This window comes from Ailuropoda melanoleuca, chromosome 19 (genome assembly GCF_002007445.2).
Source record: "Ailuropoda melanoleuca isolate Jingjing chromosome 19, ASM200744v2, whole genome shotgun sequence".
Lineage (NCBI taxonomy): Eukaryota > Metazoa > Chordata > Mammalia > Carnivora > Ursidae > Ailuropoda > Ailuropoda melanoleuca.
In genome coordinates this window covers 8,700,108-8,715,423 of record NC_048236.1, presented here as the reverse complement: position 1 = coordinate 8,715,423, position 15,316 = coordinate 8,700,108, and the positions used below count along the sequence as shown (strand labels likewise).

General features: G+C 37.6%; 1 protein-coding gene across 1 annotated transcript in view; it reads right to left on the bottom strand.

Moving 5' to 3' along the window:
• TFAP2D (transcription factor AP-2 delta) overlaps positions 1–15,316 on the bottom strand; it is a 57,991-nt gene that overhangs the window by 20,671 nt on the left and 22,004 nt on the right. The window contains exons 6-7 of the mRNA XM_002915422.4: positions 5,959–6,100; positions 162–275 (exon numbers count right to left, since the gene is read on the bottom strand). Coding sequence (XP_002915468.2) covers positions 162–275; positions 5,959–6,100 — 256 coding nt within the window. The remainder of the gene's footprint in view (positions 1–161; positions 276–5,958; positions 6,101–15,316) is intronic.

Genomic DNA, 15,316 nt, shown 5'->3' with positions numbered 1-15,316 from the left:
CTTAGATGCTCACAATTTCAAAAGATTCAGTCAGTCACTATATGAATATATAAGCGATATCTCTAAATGGAACTGTGATAGGAATACAAAAATGTCCGGGTTAATAAAGATGGTTTAAGAATTTAAAAGAGAGTCTGAGGAGATTGGAAAACCAGTCTTACCTGAAATGTGTTAAGTGTCTCTGGATGTCAAGGTCTAGAATTGGAGTGGGTCTGGAGGACCCCAGTGGTGATCTATCTTGGCTCAAGAGGTCTTGGAATTCTTTACAAATTTGTCTAAAATGAAAGATTCACCATTGAAGTTGAACTCTTAACAAGGGGCTTTAATTTTATCCCATGATATTTTACCAAAGGTTTGTTTTCTCATTTAAAAGAGGACTAGATAATAAATAAATAAATAAATAAATAAATAAATAAATAAATAAATAAAGTAAAATAAAATAAGATAGGACTAGGTCATCTTTCATAAAGCAACCTCCAAAGTTCCATCTACAACATACAGATGAGGTTCACAATGGCAGCTTTGCTCCCAAGCACTATGGGATGATTGTAAAACCTTGGAAGTGATTAATAGCCCACGAGCACTGACAAACCGTGTATATTTTTAAGGTGAACATTCACAGATCAACCTCAGCATAAGGGAAAATCTATATGAAAGGATCACACTTACTTATTGCTTTTAAAAAAATTAAAATATGATTTTTAGAGGGGATATCACATTTGTAAAAAGTTTAAATCAAGTTACAGGCTTCTTTCAGAACCACTGTGATTCAAGTAGACTTTGGAAAATCCTGTTTCCCAGCATTTCATTAGAATTCAGACTCTTGTGAACTGAATTTATATTTTAATATTTAAAGTCCATAATCATTTGCCACAATTCAGCCTGCTAGCCTCACAAAAAATGATTATTACATCCCATGTAATATAGTTTCTTGCAAAAAGCTACCCTTAAGAGCAATTTTTCTGCCGCTTTTCTTACATTAAACAATTGTGATTTCTGGTCAGTATTAACTGCCACATTACTATATATATTGAATAACAGTTAAGCCTTTGTGATGTATAGTCCAAATGATATAATTCTAAAGAAGCAAAACATCTAAAGAAAACAGATTTTCTTAAACAACAACAACAACACACTAGACTAATATAGTAATCGAAGAATGAAGTAAAGGACAGCCAAGGAATTGCTCAAAAGAATACATCATCCAGTGTGAGGCCACTCCATAGTCAAGGGATAAAGCGATAGTGATTAAGGGTTTTTTTTGGTCTGGATTTAGAACAGGTAGTCATAAAAATCTAATCATTAGCTCTGATTATAATTATCAATGTAGCCAAAGACAAGTACAAGAGAGTCAAATTATTCCAAGTGAATGTCACTCCATGGACCCAGCCACTAATTTTTCTCCAAAGCATTTGTGTCATTAACAAATAACTACAAAAAAAAGCGACAAAAATGTCTTGAAGCACAAATAATTTACCACTGAGTTAAAACCAGTGGAGTTTTATTATTAGGTGCCTAAAATTTCTTCTAAAGATCTTTTGATCTTTTTTTTTAACGAGCAAAAATCCTCAGGTTTATTGCTTGTGTTATGTCCATATGTGAGTTCATAGAATTTGCCTTTTTCTTGTGAACACAGTTGAAAGTAAAAGAGGGTCATAAGGAGAGGAAAAACAAACAAAAAACCAGAGCTAGCTCTTATCTGCTCTAAATCAAACAGGCTCCTCCATACCCTCCAGCTTATGTTTTAGGGTCTCCGACATATAGCATCTAAATGCATGCTTTTAACAACTGCATGTGTATACTTTCATTGAGAACATTCGATCTGAATTTATCACTTTTTTCTGTTCTGAGTTAGATGTAGTTGATTGACTTCCAGGTGTATTGCCTATGTTTTAATAGATGAATAACAATTTAAACTAAGTTTTTGATGCTAGTCGGTGGCATTTGGTAGGGCATCGTTATCTGTTATGCTTTATGTTACTGAATAGAGTTAGATATACTGTTATCTTTGTTTTTTAGGAAATTCCTAACTAAAATTTTAAATCTAGATTCTCGCTATCATTATTCAGACTGGCAATATAAATTACTATTGAGTAGGACATCAGTATGATCCATTACTACAAAAAAATACTGGAGCTGTTTAAAGATGAGTCTTTTAATTTTATATCAGATCCAAAGACATTTAAAAGTTCAAATAAAGGTTGAAACATTGATTTAGTTCTTGTGGTATGATATTGGTATTATTTGGATAATTGAATAAATTAATTTACAAGCTGGTAAATCAACTTCCTTACTGTATAAACATTACAGCAAGTTGCAATAAACTTAAAGTTGGTGAAGCAGTGAGGAAAAGGCAAAGTGTGGAAAAATTTAACTCGTGATAAGCAATTCAGCTACACCACACAGGAAGCTGTATTGGGAGAAGTTCCAGAATTCTCAGCCTCTGGTATTTGATTCCGCTGCTCTTAACTCACTGACTTAGGACAGCTTCTCGATTTAAAAACAGATGACAATTTTGTAGACTCCCCTTAGGCAATTATGATCATCATTTCATTATGACAGTTACGGAGTTATTATTTTTATGACTAGTTTCGTCCTTATTTAAAGTTTTATTTATGAAGCTACAATAAGAAATACTCATTTCTCAAAACAAAATGTCACATTATGAATTATGTAACATAAGATGATCTTCAGTGAATCATAAATTCTAACTTTATCACTTACGTCACTGTTCTTAAGGACATCATTTTTAAGCTGATGTCTGAATGTCAAGTTCTGTGTTTCTCCTTTTGACAATTATTGTTATGGGAAAAATTAAAATGTGTTAATGATTCTGCTTTACCCTAATGCAGATCAAATGTTAAGCATATTTAGTTCTAAATTCAATGAAGAAGTTTAAATATGTTTTCCATGAATCAAATGTTTTGTCCAGTACATTTTTAGAATTCAAAAATGGTCTAATTCAGTTTCTGTCCCTCCTATATAATTGTCTAATTACACCAAGATATTTGGTTAATCAACTAAACACAAATTAAGAGGAATTAGGGGGCTAGACGCTTAGTCAATGGGCCTTTCATTCAGTTGGCAACATAATTAAATACAACTGAATCTGTTATTCCTAGAGGTAAAAAAGACACGTGTAAGCCAATCCAACAATGCAGATCAGTTACTGGCTCACTCATCCAAAGATTTCGGATTTCATATGTACTCTTGATGCAACTGTCACAGTCTTGTGAACAAAGGTGAACTGACTAGAACGTAATGAGCCTCCATGTAGGCTACTTAATTTCAACGTTGAGCATTTTAATTGAAAATATCCAATTCTTTACTATTAGAAAATTAGAAACTGCTCAGAACACGTTGGATCCATTCATATATTGCAGGAAAGGCATGTTATCCCTACACATCCCTTAATGTATCCATTTAAATCGATGACTACTTGTCTTCTATATATTTGCTATGACTGCATAGTCTCTCATTCTTGTTTCACGTTGTCTAATAAGAAGATGGGATGGACATAAACAACCAAAAAGACAAAAAAATTATACAGGCTGTCTCCTAATTTCTAGATGCTTATGGCCTAATTACTTTTATATAAAGTAAGGCAATTGATATCAGTGAACACAATTCTTGATTATTTAATGGTCTGGAAATGTCCAGCTGTGGGCAGAAGGATCAAAGTACATGCTATCACAATATTTTATGAAACCAAAGTCCCAAATTTCATCTAAAAATAGACATTATTGAGATCCTAGTTAAAAAGAAAATAACACTCTTGAGTTGAATCCACTACTCTAAAATAGACGTCTCAGCATAACTTTGACAAATATGGAAGTACTTCTCTTAATCCCCTCAAGTTCTTCTAACATTGGACTTCTGTGAAAACAAAATCTCTGCATCAGTGTGAATGCACAGACATTTCAACAGAGTTATGGGAACTCTCAAGAAAAGCGGTACTTGTGTTCTGAATGTTAATGGTGGCATTGCTGTGGCTGGTAGAGGTGGGCAGCTATGGAACCATCCTGGGGAAAGGAGGACAAGAAGAAGGATTTCTCTGGATTAGGGAGTGAAAGTCTTAGAATATGCATGATGAAACTACAACCAACTAATTTTGTTATAGAAAATATAAAGGTGTCTTCTCTTGGATAATTCATACCTGGGGATAACAGTGTCATTCAGAGGTGTCACATGGGTACACATATTGGGAAAATCTGTATAATCCTGCCAGCTAGAAGGATTCTATGCTTTGGGAACACCTGGAGGACACTACCTAACTTCTAGCAGTATATTCTTCTCTTAATCTGTAACATGTCTTTATAGTTCTCCCAAGATGATATTAAGGATTCAAACTGACTACATGTACTCTCAGCTCCTCCTGGAGAAACTAAAATATTACTGATGAAGACCCCTCTGGGTCTTCACTTGCAAAAGGACAAGAGTAGAAGCAAAACAGAAGTGAAGGTTTCCCAGGAGATTAGCCACACAAAAAAACTCACGATCAGCTCTTTCGACCAGCATGTTTTCAGGTGCTTGCCTAGTATAAGGTCTATCCCAAAATCTTAAATCCACATTTTATACCAGCCTTATAATTTTCTTTCTCTAACTCCTGGTTTTTATTTTCTTTCTCAGCTGTTCCTTTCCCTTTCATTTCCTTGTTTTTACCTTTTTTCTCCTTTTGCCACCACCTTCTGTTTTCCTTCTCTCTGGGACAAGATGAATCATCTAAGTTATTCTTGGAAGAGCAATACCCAGATAGATCCTAACCCAAACAGTGTCAGCCACAAGCAGCACAAATCCCAAATAAGGGACTCAGTATCATGGGCAAGCCTGTTGCTTGGTAGGTATTCCATTTAAGCCCTTAAACTTGTAAAACACACACAAAAAGACCTATGTGACATTAGAAGTTGGCAGAAGAAATATTTAGTTTGGGTTTTATGCATTTTGAACCCATTTAAATTTTAGCCAACTTGTTGTGAAGTCCTTTTCCATCAGTTTCTAAGAAGCAACGTTTTAAACACTACTTTGAAAGTTTTCCCCAAATAAGAAACCAATTTAGAAATGATAATTTAACCCACCTGGGACTATTAGTTCTAAAATCTGAACATACAGTAAGGAAATTAGACAAGATTATTAATAGTCTTTTGTGTAGCATAACTTATTTTAGCAAAGGAAGAGAGCAAGAATTAGCTATCACCTGAAGGATTTTTCTCGAAAAATTTGAACACGGCTTGCAGCAGCATTGACTGTTTTGTTGGGTTTTCACACAATCAATGATAGTTCATCTATTCCTGATCAAAGAACTTTCAAGTTTGTGGGAATTTGAGCTCATCTCAGGCACTCTTCCCCTTTCCCACATCATCTCTGTCATTATTTTAATTCACATTTCTGTTGGGCTTTTTACAATTTTCAGAAGCTTTCTCATACATTATACCTTTTCTTTTCGACAGTATCAGCACTGCAGGTGGAGCACTATAGGGATTAATTGTCTAATTATACACCAGAAAAGATGGGGGCACCAGTGGTGATCCTTGGTCCCAGAGGTCTCCGTGTTACCTCTCATGTACCTGGGTCCTCTTTGGTCGTATTCTCCAAACGTTCATAGTGTTTTGAGATCTTCACCCTCAGGTGTGAAGGCGCAGTGAGTGGTTCAGACCAAATAGCAGCTAATGACATATCTGCCTGGAATCTACATTTCCTAAACATACTTTTCACCCGAGAACTCCTGCATATTCTGGAGAGGTTTTCTAAAAACTTTCATCATCACTAAACAAAAGTGGTTTGTAAATCCTGCTATGGGCACAAGGCCGGGAGTGGGGGTATGTCCTTGTGTAATTCATCTAACTACTGCAACGTGAGACCCCCTGCTTTAGAGAACTGGTACTTTCTAGACTGTTTCCGTCACTCAAAGAAAATGGAAAACCTGAGAGAAGGCATATAGAGACTTCCCATTCCGCTTACTTGGTTGCTAGGATCATCTTTTTTCTTGCTGTCTGTTCTTTCTGTTCCATATGTTGTCTGGCAAGATGTTCTCCTACAGCTTTGGCTGGAAACTCTGTTTCACAAGTGTAGCCAAAATCCCGAGCCAAGTGTAAAGCTTCCCCTGTTGGCAGACAATAAAAGTCAGCTTTCCACAAACGTCTAAACTCAGTAAGAGTAACACTTTATATTTTCCTCAAGCCTCATCCCTCTTTGTGGTCAGATGGATCATTTTTCCTATTTATTCTAAATAATCTTAGGGGGAGAACTTTTAGGGTGGGGGATGGAGTAGGATGAGGAGAAAATGAGGAACAGAGAAGTTACTTACCACGCAGGGGTATGTGAAAAACTGAGTGGAAAACCAGAACAACGATCTAGGAGTTTTGACCCCCTCAGGGCTCTAGACCAGTTTGCCTTCTCAGATCCTACACATTAATGCCCAAGGGAAAAAGCTCCATGGGCTTGCCATTCTGTTGTGGCTTGACCTATAATCTGTCCTTAGTATACTGGAAATATTCAGCTGTCTTTCCCAGGAGATTGATCAGAATATTGACAAAGGGTCCAAGTAACTTTCCAAAGAAACTGGAACACTTTGGAAAGGGGGAGAGCAATGAATTTTATCGATTTCGTACCACTGTGTTGGCAAGGATGTTATAATGTGGGATTATAGTACCAGCATTATCCGGCTTCATGGCAGGCTTCAGTGACTTTTAGCACAGTGCACAATGCTTCTTATCTACGTTAGTAAAAGCACAATGCTTTTTAAGTATAATAAAATCATAAATCACTTTTAGTCTTTCACAAAAATCTTAAACTTGAGTCAATAGGTTAGAAATGAAGTAAAAATGGCTTATCCGCAAAGTAAGGTTTGGTGATATAGTTCAACCTTGAAAATAACAGAGTTTTATTTTTTATTTATTTTTTTAAAGATTTTATGTATTTATTTGTTGGAGAGAAAGAGAATGGCAGGCAGAGGGAGAAGCAGGCTCCCGGCTGAGCAAGCAGCCCGAGGTGGGACTCGATCCCAGGGCACTGGGATCATACCTAAGCCCAAGGCAGACGCTGACTGAGCCCCTCAGGCATCCCAAAAAACAATAGTAGTTTTATTTATTTATTTAATTCTTTAAAAGATTTTATTTACTTATTTGACAAAGAGAGAGGGAGAGAGCGTGCATAAGCACAGGGAGCGGCAGAGGGAAAGGGAGAAGCAGGCTCCCTGCTAAGCAAGGAGCCTGATGTGGGACTCGATCCCAGGACCCTGGGATCATGACCCAAGCCAAAGGCAGCCATTCAAAAGACTGAGCCACCCAGGTGCCCAACAACAGTAGTTTTAAAGCTCAAGCCAAATTTCACCTGAACATGAAAACTTAAAAAAAAAAAAAGAGCAAGCTTTCATTGCATGTATACTGAGCACATATACTGAGCACTTAACTTTGTTCTAGGTGCAGTGCTATACAGGAGTAATAAGGGATAGAAAAGGGCCATCCCTGTTTCTAGCAGCACTTTCTAATTTACATTGCAATGTATATGAACACTATCATCTGCTCATGTTTACTGACATTATGTTGATATTATATAAAACACAAGCTATTGTTCGGCAAGTATCACATGAGTGTTACAGAGAAAATGTTTTACAGATGTTCAAAGGGAGACAAGGCGCTCAACATGGGGAATTAGATCAGATAATGTTTGTGAATTATGGATCATGATTTCCAAACCCCCCCATTTCAAAGCAGTGGCAGGTTTTTAGTTAAGGTTTTCATATTCACATGGTAGGAAACATCCTTGTTAGTCATCCATTCTAAATAGGAAGAGGGCATAACTACATGGAAAGGGTCCCTATATCGATGAGCCTGGATAGTGCTAGTATGAAGGGTCACGGTTTTACATAAAGCTGCAATGTACAAGGAAAATTTTTAAGTGCTTATTACCAGCAGTTTATCCCCCTAACCGAATGGGAAAGAAAATGTGTGCATATTTGGCAGAAAAATGACACAAAGATTTTTTTTGGGGGGGGGGGAAGACATTGTGGGATGCCTGGGTGGCTCAGTCAGTTAAGCATCTGCCTTCGGCTCGGGTCATGAGCAGGGAGCCTTTTTCTCCCTCTCCCTCTGCTGCTCCCCCTGCTTGTACTCTCTCTCTCTCTCTGGCAAATGAATAAATAAAATCTTTTAAAAAGGACAGTGTAATGCCATATAGGATGGTCACTTTTGCTAGAAAAATGACAGAAGGGAGATAATTCAAATCATTTCAGATTTGAGGTATAAAGTCTGAAACAGTGGCCATAGCACATGACCGAGGATAAGCTCACGTGATCTTGGGACTTACCAGTATCTTGCCAGTAATACAATAACCCGTTTGCAGTGTCATCTTCGAGTTATGATTATTGATATAGCTGCATGTTGCAATATTGTCACAGAAAGATATTTGGGTAACGTTTTCACAGACATTAGTATGTATCTATTTGTCCCCCACTGCTTGTGCAGTAGCGGGAGAAGTGAAACAGTGGAAACAGGAGGGTGGCAGCATGTCTCTTAAATTTTATTCTAAAACCTGATTCTGGCCCATTATATGCAAAGCTCTCACCGTGTGGTAGTTTTTAAAACAGTTTGAATGGAACAGCTGCTATTTACATTTACACTGACAGCCAGATCCTTCCTTCCCTTCGTTCTGTTTACTGCTTTCTCTTGCTTGCAATGTAACATTGTTCCTGGATGTATAGCAATGCTGCATCAGAGAAGTGGCAAGTGAAGACACTGATATGTAGTCAAGATATGTGTATCATGCCACAAAAGCTTTGTGTGTGAGGGCCCAAGAATGAGTGAAAAAAATGAATCCACGAATTAAAATATACATGATATTGAGTAAGGGGGACAAATCTGTAGTTCAATCCTGTACAGCAGGCATCTTAGAGTCTAAGTTTAAGAAGTTTAAGAAAAATAGGAATTTTAGGATCAAAAAAGCACGTGAAGGGGCGTCTGAGTGGTTCAGGTAAGCATCGGAGTCCTGGTTTCAGCCCAGGTCATGATCTCATGGGTCGTGAGCTCAGTGAGGAGTCTGCTTGAGATTCTCTCCCTCTGCCCCTGCCCCCCTTTACATGCTTCCACACACATGCACGTTCTGTCTCTCAAATAAATAAATAAACCTTAAATTTTTTTTTTTAGGGATACCTGGGTGGCTCAGTGGGTTAAGCATCGGCCTTTGGCTCTGGTCATGATCCCTGGGTCCTGAGATCGAGTCCTGCATCAGGCTCCCTGCTCAGAGGGGAGCCTGCTTCTCCCTCTGCCTGCTGCTCCCTTTGCTTGTGCATTCGCTCTCTCTCTCACACACACACAAATAATAAAATCTTTAAAAAAGGAAATAAGATAAATTTTTAAAAGCATGTGAATAAGATTCTAGGGGATTTGACTGATTCATGAAGATAAAGATCAATGAGCTTCTCTGTCTCTGTGGTGGGACAAAATGCCCACGTGAACAAGAAGCAGGTGCAGTAATCTGTAGTGGAAGGGTGATTCAGGAAGGGCTGAGAGCAGTTCTCCTTCTATTTCCATATGGCAAATATTGCTGCATCACTACATATCCTTGTGAGATGAGGTAGGATGCCCCAGTTCTTTGTTTGCAAAACAGGTTTAAGTCATTTTTACATTTTAATGCATTGTGCCACTGGACAAACCAGTACCCGCTCCAATCTTTTTTACACAACCGAAGCAATACGCTAGCTTTAGCGTGGATGACCGTTTTATATCATGTCATTCCAAGAATATTTTAGAAGGAGGATGGATGTTTGGGGGTTAGGGTTATTGCTCGTACAGGAGTATGTTAAGTGCAAGGCTTTAGGGTCTATAAGCCAACTAGTGCTTACCCCTCTTCCAAAAAAGTAAAAACCCCTAAGAAGTATTCATTTTTTCAATAATAACATCAACAGTAGGTGACTCATACTGAGTAAATTTCTCAAAAACCCAGCAGAAGTAAAATTACAGAATACGAGAAGAGCATAAAAAAGAATTTGCTCCCTGATGTCAGGGCACTCGTTTTCCACACTCAAAAGCAAAAAAGTGAACAACTAGGGGAAAATATTAGGAAAAGTTTAAATGTCCATCCCTGATGCAGCCTAGGTGTGGAAGTTTAGTGGGAAAATGTTCTCTGGATCACTTGTTTTACTGAGTTTCTGGGCTCCCACATTATTTTACAAGAAGATCTGGAAGTATTTTTAAATAGAAATAAATAGACCTGATTTTCAGCCTTTTATAAGTCATTTCAGGATTTTTCCTTCCTTTAGAATTATTGTGTTTTAGGGGAAGATGTACTTTAGACAATTAAAAATCAACACCTAGTACACTAATTTGCACTAAAGGATACTTCTATATTGTTACCACCAGATAATTCATACCACCTGCCACTGTAACGATATTGCCTTAAAAATCATTTGTTTAACTTAGTATTGCATTACCCAATGTTATTAAATAAAGGCAACAATTCATATGTGTTAACTTCTAGTCACATATCTATGATTTCAATTTTATTTGTATGTATGGGAAACTAGCACTTTGAAATCTATCTGTGGGATTATTCCAAGAAGTACCTATTAGAAAGCAAATTTGAGAGGTGTCTGACTGGCTCAGTAGGTAGAGCATGTGACTCTTGATCTCAAGATTGTGAGTTCGAGCCCCACACTGGATGTAGCGATTACTTAAAAAGAAAGTCTTAGGGGCACCTGGGTGGCTCAGTCGTTAAGCGTCGGCCTTCGGCTCACGGCATGATCCCAGAGTCCTGGGATCGAGCCCCACATTGGGCTCCCTGCTCCACTGGGAGCCTGCTTCTTCCTCTCCCACTCCCCCTGCTTGTGTTCCCTCTCTCTCTGCTGTCTCTCTCTCTGTCAAATAAATAAAATCTTTAAAAAAAAAAAGTCTTAAAAAGAAAAGAAAGCAAATTTGAGAATATTTTCAAACCTGAATAAGATATTCTATAAAATAAGCTGTCATAGAATATCAAGCTATTGCAAACCCTAGAGGTGAAGGACGAAACTAATATATTATAGGTTTCCCAAACTATTCTTTTTTTTTTTTAAGATTTTATTTTATTTATTTGACAGAGACAGAGAGAGCCAGCGAGAGAGGGAACACAAGCAGGGGGAGTGGGAGAGGAAGAAGCAGGCTCCTAGCAGAGGAGCCTGATGTGGGGCTCGATCCCATAACGCCGGGATCACGCCCTGAGCCGAAGGCAGACGCTTAACGACTGCGCCACCTAGGCGCCCCTCCCAAACTATTCTGAAAGGAATGTACTCTATAGCACTACGTATAACACAATCTATGATATAAATTTGTGCCTTATAATGTGGTAGTTTGCTAGTTTATTGATGATGTTGCTTAAACACCAACACTTTGTTTTTCAAAGCAATAGCTTTGTTCCCCATTCCACACACACTTAGCACAGCACCTGATTCATAATAGGTGCTTAGTAAGCATCTGTCACATGAAAAAGCTTCCAAATATGTTATTGGTTAAATAAACAATAGTCTTGTGAAGACTTCTAAAGAAAATGGTGAAAAACTAGAACAAAGAGAGTTGCTAGAAAGAATGAACTATATAGAAAATAAAAAAAAAATAGAGTATATCATTGTATCAGTGTGGAGCCATTTTATAAAATAGAGTATATTTATACTTTTCCACACTTGCTGCCCCCATAACCTGGGGTTTTTTGTTTTTGTTTTTAATGTACAAGTGTCACCCCATGTCAGTTAATCTCTGGGTATGTGCATGTTTTGAAGCTCCTGAAGGAATCTCAAGAAACATTAAGAACTGCTGTCCTAAGGTGAAGGGAAAGCATCATGTAGGGATTAACTGTACACCCTCACTAAATACAAGAAGTCTGTGGCTTATACGAAAGGAAGGCGATCACTACCAAGTCAATTTTAAACTCTAAAGACCTCTGTCTATCTGGGCTCTTGCATGAAGAGTTCTGCCTTACTTGGCTGAAGTAGTATAAACTCTAAAAACAAAAAAAGGACGGGCACCTGGCTGGCTCAGGTGGTAGAGCATGAGACTCTTGATCTCAGGGTCATGAGTTCAAGCCCCGCACGAGGCATGGAACCTACTTTAAACAAACAAACAAATAAATAAAATTAAAAAATAAAAACAAAAAACAGAAATGTGGTAGCAGTAGAGACAGACAGCACTGTTAAGGAAACTAAGTCATCAGTCTACAAAAAAAGTATTTGCACAAAGAGATGTAGTGTGAAATGAAGCTTGCTTTTCATACTAGTAGGGAAAAGATGGGTGTTCAGGAAAAGGTGTTGGGACAACTGGGTGGAAATAAACAAATAAAATTGGATCTATACCATGCATCTAATGACAAAACAAGGTCCAGATGGATCAACAATTTAAACATAAAAAATAGAATCACAAAGTAATTGGACCATGGCAGAGTTCTTTTATAGTCTTGGAATAAAAGAAGTATTTTAAAATATTACAATTAAAACAAAAAACCATGATATAAAATATATGAGACATATGATTATACTCATATCAAAAAGTCTGTATGACCTAGACCTAAACAAATAAGCAAACCAACAGAAAACTCGTAACAGCAAACAGACAAACCAAAGCTAGTGGTGGGGAGGTTCTGCAATGCAGATCAGAGACATACAGCCAGTTTTCTGCTATATAATGAGCACTTAGCAATCAATAAGAAAAACATTTAAAAATACCTCATAAGGACAAAGTAAATGAACAGACAGAGAAGCTCATTAAATTCTTCTAGGAATACTCAACTCAACCTCCTTCGTAAGTGAGGTAGCCTTTTTTTTTTTTTTTAACCCATCAGATTAGCAAAGATCCAAAAGTTGATAGCACTCTGTTTGGGCTCAAGTACAGGGCAGTACTATCATATATGCTCCTTGCCCCCCCTTGCCAATGGGGTTATAAATGTACAGCCACTATGGAGAACAGTTTTCCAATAATCTGCTAAAACTACAAACACAATTATCTTTTGACCCTGCAACATTCCTAGCAATTTATTGAATAGATGTACTTGCATATTTGCAGAATTATTTATGTAAGTGTGAGGTTACTCATTGTAGCATGATTTTAATCGCTGAAGATCGAAAACTTCTATATAATATTCAGTAGGGAACTGGTTAAATAAATTATGAGACATTCAAACAAGGGAACATCATGAGTGTTTAAAAGAAAGGGCTTACAACTTGTAAGCCCTGAGAAAAAACACTATTATAAGGTGTGGAAAAAAGAACCCAACAGAAGAATAGTGTGTATAGAATACTATAATTTCTTTTAAAAGTTAAAAAATCCTTGGAAGGAAATAGAGAAACCATTTGTTTAACAGAACATTTGTTTTCTTCCAGGAGGGGAACTGGACAACTAGGGAATAAAGTGAAAAACAGGCATTTTACTATACACTCTTCTGTAACTTCTAAATTTTCTACTATTTGAATAAATTATCTATTTAAAATTATATTAATTCAAAATTAAAATTACTCTGACTCTGTTCTTAGATTTATTATTTTTTTAAAGATTTTATTTATTTATTTGACATAGAGAGAGACAGCCAGAGAGAGAGGGAACACAAGCAGGGGGAGTGGGAGAGGAAGAAGCAGGCTCCCAGCAGAGGACCTGATGTGGGGCTCGATCCCAAGACTCCGGGATCACGCCCTGAGCCAAAGGCAGATGCTTAACGACTGAGCCACCCAGGCCCCCTGTTCTTAGATTTAATTCTAAACTCAAATATTTGTTGTAAATTAAAACACAAGCAATTCCAAAACTGCCATTGTTATTCAGCAGTACATGGATAGACATCAGTAGGGAGAACTACAGTCTATAATTTTATTAAAATACCTATGAATTTTGATAAATGTAAATCATGGAAATAAAGTAGAAACTGAGTGTTTGAAAAGCACTTTAGTCGAGACATATACGTTGAAAGAGAGAATAACGGAAAGAAGAAAATAAAATCATGAGGGAAATAATGCAGATACGTGTTTTTAAGTGAGCAGCACAATTTGCAAGTGAGCAGTGAGATGGACCAAAGTGGGCAAGGGCAGGTAGGACTCTGCCAAATAGGCTTGGAGACACTGCCTTTTTGCAATGAGTAAAAGCAAGAATTTAAGGACACTCCAAGCACATAGTCAGACACAAAGGCATATGGATAGTAACCTATTACCTCTGTCCCTACATGTAAACACTTTTCCCCCAAAGGTGAGTGAAATCATAAGATGCAGATCAGGGGAGCAATATTACAAATGAAGAACACGTTTCCTAAGATGGTATCTATTTGTCCACAACGTTGTCTGATACAATCTCTCGTTCACTGAGGTCAATTCTTGAAAATTCGGATAAGTACTAGTTCTCAGATATAATATCTAATTGTTATCTAATTACCAATTATCAAAGCAGAGGCTCTCAGAAACTCTTCCACAATTTAGAATAAGTAGTTTACAGATAAGATGATACCTATTAGTCTGAGAGGGGAAAAAAAAGCTTTTCTAAGACAGATCTTAAAATGACTCACATAGGCTCTACTAGCGTTTGTTTTATTGAGCCCAATTCCGCTGACAGCTCTGAAATACAAAGACTGTGCCCAAGACATTGTCACTGCCAGGGTGTCTGCATGCAAAAGGGCACACTAGGTTCTGCTAGTGATGGAGCTCTTCCATCCGACTGTCTGACCACAGTGAGCACTAATTAGAGCTATTATCACAAAAGCCCGATTTATTATTCTTTTTATATCACACACAGTTTAAGAAGGAAGCTGGAAACCTTTATCCGGAAGGAGGGTCTAATGTGGGAACGTGAGTCTGGAATGGCCAGCCGGGGAGTTATTTGGGGATGAAGGTCCTTTCAGGCTTACAATCATGCCATGAGTCCCTGAAGGCTAGCTTTCAGCTCCAGATTTCCATAGAAACACCACTGGGGTACCACATGAAAGTAATGAGAATATCTGTTTTGTTCTAAATTTCATGAGAAGAACAACCGAAGCTGAGCATGCCCTGTGCGTGAATTATCACTAATACTTGGCAAAGGATTTTGGTGTTTGAATCCTATGAGCCTCAAGCAGTGAACAATACTTCTTCCTAAAATAAAAATTCATGGACTAATCACATCAAGAAAACTTGGTATACCTATACTCATTCGCTATACCTCATCGCTAGGAAAGTTCATTGCCAAGTCAGTTGTCCTTGTCTGTGTGAGTGTACTTAATCCTACATAAGATGTACAAGACAGATGTGGCAGAGATGAGTGAGGGACCATCAGAGATTTGTCCTTTCTTTACATACGACACAGCATTGCTGCTGAGAAGACTCTGCCCAGCTAGAGACTACCTTTCT